This window comes from Saccopteryx leptura, chromosome 11, assembly GCF_036850995.1.
Source record: "Saccopteryx leptura isolate mSacLep1 chromosome 11, mSacLep1_pri_phased_curated, whole genome shotgun sequence".
In the NCBI taxonomy this organism is placed as follows: Eukaryota; Metazoa; Chordata; class Mammalia; order Chiroptera; family Emballonuridae; genus Saccopteryx; species Saccopteryx leptura.
In genome coordinates, this window is record NC_089513.1 from 11,014,174 (window position 1) to 11,022,852 (window position 8,679).

General features: G+C 45.1%; 1 protein-coding gene across 3 annotated transcripts in view; it reads left to right on the top strand.

Moving 5' to 3' along the window:
- The window catches only part of PIGN (phosphatidylinositol glycan anchor biosynthesis class N), a 97,906-nt gene extending 90,605 nt beyond the window's left edge, over positions 1–7,301 (top strand). For all 3 annotated transcript variants that reach the window (XM_066352761.1, XM_066352760.1, XM_066352759.1), the window contains one exon: positions 5,898–7,301. In XM_066352761.1, the coding sequence (XP_066208858.1) occupies positions 5,898–6,021 (124 nt within the window). In that variant the 3' untranslated portion in view covers positions 6,022–7,301. The remainder of the gene's footprint in view (positions 1–5,897) is intronic.
- The last annotated feature ends 1,378 nt before the right edge of the window (positions 7,302–8,679 follow it).

An 8,679-nucleotide genomic window follows, 5' to 3' on the forward strand; every position in this document is an offset into this window, starting at 1 on the left:
TTTATACTAGAGGAAAAAATGCCTTTGAGGTAATTTTCATAACTATAAGAACATATTTAAATTGATGTTCTAAACGTATTTGATAGGAGGTGAACTGTAGTTTGATTTTATAGTGATGTTGATTTGGACTTTAATTGTTTTCTACATGCACTATTGTTATACATTATTAAAATACAAATGATAGCTAAAATATCTTTTCTCTTTAGATAGAATGGAAACTTATGACTGTGCTCAATAATATGTTAATACCTCCTAAATGTAACTGCTAAGTACCACAAAATATCTCTACTCTTACAATGAATACGAAGCTCTGTTAAAGTCAGCAGTTCCTGACCTTTTTCTTCCCCAGCACATCTGACAGATACACCCTGCTCTGTTGCCCAAGACCTGGGCTGGGGCTGATACAGTCCTCCCCATCATCACTGTTGTACCGGGCCAAGCCTGCCTGGTGAGTCCATGGGCCCTCCCCACACCGACCACGCCTTGCTGCCCTCACACATGTACACCTTGAACACTGCTGGTTTAAATGATGTCAAAAGAGTCATGCGGGGAGCATGGGAACAGCTGAACTCATTTCAAGTTGAAGTTTGGTGCCCCTTTAACTGCTGTGCCCAGGTGACACCAGGCTTGATTGATGGGGAATACCACGAGCAAATGCCTGTTGGCTTCCTTGCATGCAGATGTGGGCTTCCCAACTGTTCCCTGCCAGAGGTGTTGGCTTACATGAGCAGGAGTCAGTCACTTCAGGCCACCAGAAGGAGCTGAGCGATCTGTGTCTTTTATAGACAGACTGTCACTAAATCTGAGGTTGGGTAACCTACTTACTGCCTTTACAAAACTTTCTTTGTTAAGGGATTGTCATATTTAATATTTTAAAATACTGAAAGTGGTAACAGCCTGACTAGGTGGTGGCACAGTGGATAGAGCGTCGGACTGGAATGCAGAGGACCCGGGTTCGAGACCCTGAGGTCACCAGCTTGAGCGCTGGCTCATCTGGTTTGAGCGAAGCTCACCAGCTTGGACCCAAGGCCGCTGGCTTGAGCAAGGGGTCACTCGGTCTGCTGAAGGCCCACGGTCAAGGCACATATGAGAAAGCAATCAATGAACAACTGTGTCGCAACGAAAAACTAATGATTGATGCTTCTCATCTCTCTCCGTTCCTGTCTGTCTGTCCCTATCTATCCCTCTCTCAGTCTCTATAAAAAAAAAAATTAAAATACTGAAAGTGGTAACAGTCTAAAAGTGATACCAAATTTAGCAACAAAAATCTAGAATGTAATCCTTTTTTATGGCTTTATCAAGGTATAATTTACATATCAAAATTCAAACATTTTAATATTATAAATGACAAGTGATTTTCTAGTTTTTGAGCATTTTTTTTCTATAACCCAAAAAATTCCCCACACCTGATTACATTCTATCCTTATTCTCATACCCAGCCCCAGGTAACCACTAATCTGCTTTCTGTCTCTACAGACTTGCCTTTTCCAGACATTTCTATAGAATCAGTCATACAACATGTGGTCTTCTGCGTCTGGCTTCTTCCTCTTAGCGTATTGATCTTTGGCATTGATGTTTATTGCAGCATCTGTCTGCACCTGCTCCTTTTCATTGCCGAGTAGTGTTCCCGTGTGTGGGTGTGTTGCATTTCGTTTACTTTCTGTGGTGTAATCTCGCACAGTCCACGTGACTCCCTCGTCCGTCTGGCCCCTGACCTGCTTGCCTGGTCTCCCTGTGGAACCAAGGGTGGGGCTTTCCTGGAGTTGGTCCCCATGGCTCTGGGTGGGGCCGCCTGCACTCCTGCACCTGTTTGTCTCACCTCCGGCTCCACGGCTCAGGCCCTGGGCTGGGGAGTAAACCATCTTAAATATGCAGAAGTTGTGATCATTAATCCAGTTCATTGGGTTGAGGCTTTTGATCTCAGGAACTGGTGTAGATTATGAAATGTCCTGTGAGAAACTGGAACAGAATAGAGTTAATATTTCTGTGCTAATTATGAACACAGCCTCAGAATTCTGTGGCTAAATCTCCCATAATTTGTAAGCATCTCATGTATAGAAATGTATCGCAGGCTTATTATAGAAAATACTGAAAGCATATAGAAAAAATAAGAAGTCACCTGTATTCATGACTCAGAACCTCTGTTCAACATGTTGATGTGTATCCTTTTAGCCTTAATTTATGTGTGAACATACACAGCGCAAGAGTTTGGTTTGTTGGGGTTTTTTAAGTTGGCTTTCTGTAAGAACTGTTTCTCCATGTCAGTAAATACTTCTGCAAACATGAAGGTTGTTGTGATTAGAGTGGTGTGAGGGAAAACATGCAGGGAAGCTCAGAAAGATAAACAGTTGATGTCACTTATGGCCTTGAAGGTCACTGTAAACAATTAGGAATTTATTCCAAGCGTAAGGCAGAGCACTAGACTCTTGAGCAGGGAAGTATCGATATGCTTGGCATTGTGAAGCCACACTCTGGCCATGGTGTGGGGAACACACTGCAGGGACCAAGGGGCAGCGGGAAGCTTGGTTAAGAGGCTGTTGCAGGACTGAGTGAGCAATGATGGCAGCTTGCACTAGGGTAGCCGTTCAGCGGTGATGAGAGGCTAGAAGTGACAATAGTTTGACAACAAGGGGAACAGGCTTATTGATGGATTAGATGTGCTGGGACACAAAAAGAATCGAGGGTGACTCCATGTTGTCTATCTTGAGTAACCAAGTGAGAGGCAGAGCCATCTCCTGAGGTGGAGAAGGTTCTGGGAGGAGAGAGTGTGATGAAGAAAGGTGTGGGCGATTAAGAGCTGGGGTTTGGGCCTCTCAGATCTTGCCTGACTTAGAGCAGGTGCCGTGGGGTCTTTGTGACGTTTCCCGTTTGTTTTTACGATGAGAGAAATGACACATCTGTGTGGTGAAAGCCGTGCCCACTTTAGAGAGGGAGATGCTGGCAATATAGGGGGTGGGTGGGAAAGTAGAGCCCATACAGGAAAGTTGAAATGGGATCCAAAATAAAAATAGAGGCGATTGTTTTAGACAGAGTCATGGGGGTGGGGGGCGGACAGGGACATGGTGCGTCCACAGCTTTAAGGCTAAAGGTTCTCTCTTAGTTCTATCGGAATTTTCTCATAAAATAAGCAAAGTCACCCCCAAGAGGGGAGGAAGTGATAGACCTTGGAGGGGTCAGGGCTTCAGGTACTTTGGGAGACGGAGATCGTGACTCACAGCGCAGGGTCAGGGCTGCGGCTTGGACCGGAACCAGATCCCATTGTGACCCCAGTGGGCCGTGAGCCTGGAGCAGCCGTGCAGTCCATGTGGCAGGGCTATCCACACCTGCCCTGGGGGACGCCGTTTCTCCTGCTGGTGTCACACCCACTGTCACATTCATCTTTGTGCCTGAGCGTCTTGTAGGGCTAGATTTACTTCATTTTGGTAGCGACTCTCTGATTCTTTTTCTTTTTCTTCTTTTTCTACAGAGACAGGGAGAAAGTCAGAGAGAGGGATACATAGAGACAGACAGGAACGGAGAGATATGAGAAGCATCAATCATTAGTTTTTTGTTGCAACACCTTAGTTGTTCATTGATTACTTTCTCATATGTGCCTTGACCGTGGGGCTACCGCAGACTGAGTAACCCCTTGCTCGAGCCAGCAACCTTGGGTCCAAGCTGGTGAGCTTTGCTCAAATCGGATGAGCCCGCGCTCAAGCTGGCGACCTCGGGGTCTCGAATCTGAGTCCTCCGCATCCCAGTCCTACGCTCTATCCACTGCACCACCGCCTGGTCAGGCTCTGATTCTTTAAACATTTTGGGATTTATTTTTTTTTAGCATTTCATTTTGATTATATGTTTAGGATTTCTATATTATGGGAGTCCAGTTTCAGTCCAGATTTAATCTGCCAGGGTAATATAAATCAAAAGAAGTTTTCCTTCTTTTCATTACAAATGACTCACTGTAATAGTTCCCTTAACAGATACTGATTGAAGGCCCACAGGGCCTCGCACTGGACCCTAGCAATGCTGGAGGGGGCGGGAAACAGAGCTTGTCATCCCTGTCCCCCAGCCCGGGCAGTCTAGGCCAGAGGTCACAAATCCAGTGTCCTGTCACGTTGTTTTTACAGTGAAAGCAAAACTTACAAAACTCTTACTTAACATTACTATTTGTTTAGCAATTAGGAATCTGACTGTTGTTTCCTGTTTGGATCGGGAACCTGCCCCCGACCAGACCCGGGTTTCTCACATAATCAGTCCAGTTTTTGTCTTCTCTCCTTTTTAGTTCACATTTACTCTCGAAGATGGACCCAGGGAGACATCCCAGATAAGAGCGTCCTAACGGGGCCCCTCCAAAGGCGCTCCTCTCAGACTGTAATCCCTTACACCTGGAGGCGCTTGCTTCGAAGCTGTAACAATAGCAATAACAATAAATCTTCTTAGGGTAGGAGACCCTTCTTTCCTGGCCTGGGGGGTCCTTGCCGATGGGCAAATCTCTGAGAGCATGCAGAGCCTTGCTTGCAGTTGACATTTGGGGAGCTGGCCACCGATTGCACTGGATTTATTGAAAAGGTGGTGGGGCGACCTTCCAGCCTCCTTTCCCGTTTTCCCTTAATTCCCCATCCCTCTAGGCAGTCGGCCTGTGTACAGGCCCCCAACAACCACCACTCCAGCTTCCAGAGGACGAGTTCCCTGGGGCTCATGCTAGGGGCCATTCCTGGGGCAGGGCTTCTGTTCCCCACACCCTGAGGTCTCCTGTTTGCTGGGGACAGAGGCGAGCACAGGGGAGAAAATATGGCCTCCCTTCATCAAGCCGGCCTGAGATAGGCCTGCTGATCACCCTCCGTCCCTCGTTGAAGGCTCAGAAACGTGATTCTATTATGAAGGTAGACAGTGGAATGTAACTAGTAGGCACGGTAAAGAACCCATCAATGTGCCAGTCTGCACTGGTATCAATGCACGAAGCCTCTGCTTTCTTGTACATTTGTCAGATCTATATCTTAAAATTTTCCCATACTTCTAAATTTATCATCAAACCACGTTCTGTGTGGACAGTACAATTTCTATGTTTAAAAAGACAAACAGAACCTAGACTATTGCTGATTGACGAGAAATGGGACTGAATGATTTTAAGAGTATCCATTATTCTTTTTCCGAAAGTCTGGGAGACAGTGGCTTTGACTCTGAGATTAATAAAGAGGTGTAGATATTTTTTTCCCTTTGTTTAGATTCCTTGACTAAAACTTTCACTTTCCTGAATTTGAGTTTGGGTAACATTTTTATTTCTTTGCGGCTGGTAGTTTTGAGAAAATACCTCTAACTTACATCAAAGCACAGAATGGTGTGCTCTAAAAGGTCAGAATACTTAACCTGGGGGCATGCTGGGGAGTCTGGGTATTATTCGGGGGGTCCAAGAGTCAAGGAACATTATCTTTATTTTTCATAAAGCTAGATTTTGAAATTCAGTTTCTGCTGGTAACACAGACACAGTCATAACTGAGACCAGTCAGGCATTTTTGTAACATGCCCCAGTTGTTGGAGAGATCACAAAATATTACTTATGTTCCTTGCTGTTTCTGTACCAGAATTGCTTAACATTTTGATATCTATTTCAAAATTATGGGCATCCTGCCTTACCTGTGGTGGCACAGTGGTTAAAGCATGACCTGAAATGCTGAGGTCACCGGTTCGAAACCCTGGGCTTGCCCGGTCAAGGCACACACGAAAAGCAACTACTATGAGTTGGTGCTTCCTGCTGCTCCTCCACCCCTTCCTCTCTCTCTGTCCTCTCCCTAAAATCAATATAAGTAAATAAATAATCTTTGGCAATCCTCTGTAATTCTGTGTGTTTACAGGAACCCAGGACTTTCTCTCCTGCCTGTTCTCTCTGCCTGTAACATCTTTGTCTCCTTCTGCAGCATTAGCCACTATGTGATTGTCATGTCCATGACCATCGTCCTGGTGTTTCTCAACGGCCTGGCGCAGCTGCTCATGACAAAGAAACTCAGACTGTGCGGCAAACCCAAACACCATGTCATATGATGCTGCTCAGGCCGTGAGTCAGCCCTGGCTGCTGGGCCGCGTTCTCCTGCCAGCAAGGAGCCAGCGGGAAGCTGGACACTGATGTGCGGCGTGTTTCGCTCCCGTCAAGGAAACTGCCGTGGAATTCTGGACGTGCAGGCGTCTGGATAAGAGAGCTTCGTGTTCTTCAGGTCACACGTGCATCATATGGCGGCGATTATCCTGTGGGCCAGCGCCACACACATGCTCCTCCTTCCCCTCCGCGGCTGCTCTGCTCGCTATGACTCCGAGCACCTGTGAGATCTGCCACACTGGGCAGCTTCACGCATGCGCGGAGGAGGAGGAGCCCTGACCACGTCCCAGTGTGCGAGTCTAGCCCACGTGTTAAACTTCATGTTCTGTATGTAAGCTAATTCTTATGGACAAAATATGTTGAGAGTAATCTTTTTTGGCTTTTTCATCCAGTGACCTTTACATGTCTCGTGTTGGCCTTTTGCCCGTGGTAACGCCAGAGATTTTGGCTGATATTAAGCTTCCTGGTCCGCGTCCTATTATTTAAAAATAACTGCTTTTGGTTAAGTTTTAGCATTTCTAACTCACATTGATGACAAGGGCTTAGGCCCTCTATAAATGACTGAACTTTTCAGATTGGCAGGTTAGTGAACAATGTAGAAGATTCAGAAATCAGTTTGGCAGTGTGGAGTTTCTTAATTTCTATTTATGATGAGCTACAGTTATAATTTATTTGTGGTAGTACTTCATAGTATACCAGCAAAAGCATGACAGTGTAAACAGGAAAGATACAGTGATGTCACTGTAGACCTCAGGCATCAGCCTGCACTGTGACCTATAGGAGGGGACAGCTGAGGAGCTGGCGTGGCAGGCAGTGACATTGGCAGAGACCCCCAACTTTCTTATCGCCACAGAGGGCGTTTGATCAGCTTTCTCACAGCTCCTAGAAAACTGACTTTCTAAAACACTTACTTAACCTCTTACTCTGTACGTTTTATCTTTCATTGTTTCCAGATTTTCACATGGTAATTAAGGACTATTTTCTTACAACACTGTGAAAGGTGCTCAGTGCTTGATCTTTATTTTGCTGTTGGAAACATGTTCTTTTCTTCATATAGGAGTTGCTGTGAGTTGACGAACAGGAGCCCATGCCTGCAGCCGCGGGCTTGCTTCCGCATCTCCTGCGTTTGCCAGATGGGCCTTTTCGGTTGCTCAGCGTATCAGAGATCTGAAAGTGTTTTGAAATGCTTATTTTTATATTGAATAACAGAAAAAAATAAAGAAGATTTAAGGAAAATGTATTTCTGCTTAAGGCGTTTACTTTTTCATTCTGACTGTGAATACCAGATTTCCAAATAAAGATTTAAGACGTTTGCTGAATAACATTATTTAAATTAGGGAGTGCTGTAAGAATTAAAGTGGGCATATCGAGTTAAGAGGATATTAAACAAAAGAACAAGCCATGTTATGCCACATGGACCGCAAATAAATGTTGGAGGAAACCCTAAGGACTCAGGACAGTAAGTGCAGCCTGTCCATAATTTACCCACTGGGTGTCACGATGAAAAGCGTTCCCTGATGAAATATATTTGAGAAACACCTGTCAAAGTTAAACAGGTATGTTTATCATAGTACTTAGGAATTTAACTTGGTATATGCATGGTGAGGAGAGAGAGATGGCAGTAGGCCAAATACGTCCACTTGCGTAACCATGGACCCTACCTCAAAGTCTCCCTTCCAGCTGATGAATATAGTTCAGAAATGCCCCCTTATACTTTTGCACTTAAATCCTCAATTTGTTCACACTGTTTTGAAAAAGGGCATTGTATGCTTCACTGAATCTTGTTTTCCCAGGAGCTGGAAAACCATTTTCATCTTTACCCACAATGTGGGGAAAAACGTTCAGAGGCACTAGCAATTTTACCTGCCTCTGTATACATTTTGCTCGTTATCATTTGGTCATTGTCTATGCTTCTGTATTGGAAGCAGTGGGATGCATGGCTCGCTGGGCCCCTTGCAGGCCCCTTTGGCCGCCTCCTCTCCGGCCAGTTCCCTTGGTTCCTCCCCTGGTATTCTGTGGGCCATTTGTTTCCTAAAAGTTTTTGTCAGCATCTCTGTTACATGCCACCAAGAACTTCACCTGCTATGCATGATTTGAAATGAAAGTGTCTTGTAAACATTTCACTTTGATGTTTAGTGCAATTTCTCATTATGGTTTTTTAAATATTTGTGATAAAACTTCTAGCCCTTTTGATGTGCCAGGCATTGCTCTAAATCAGGGGTCTCAAACTCGCGGACCGCATGCGGCCTGCCGAACAATTTTGTGCGGCCCGCAGACTAATCCACGAAGTTCAAAATATTTTGGATAAAATTAAGTAAGCCTAGGGGCCTACTTGTATTTTTCATTTCTCTAGCATCCTAGCTAGATATTAGCTTAGTTAACAGCAGTTGTGATGCGAACTACAGTTTCTGGTCGTTTTGTGACACTGAGTAAACTGCATGTACGATTGTGCTTGTTGTACTGATTTTTTTTTGTTTTCAACTGCAGTGAGAAAAGTGTTGCGTAACACTTGCCTTTTGTAGACCTAGTGCGGCCCGCCGAACGGCTGTGATCTTGCTCTGCGGCCCACATGCTGAGTTGAGTTTGAGACCCGTGCTCTAAATGCT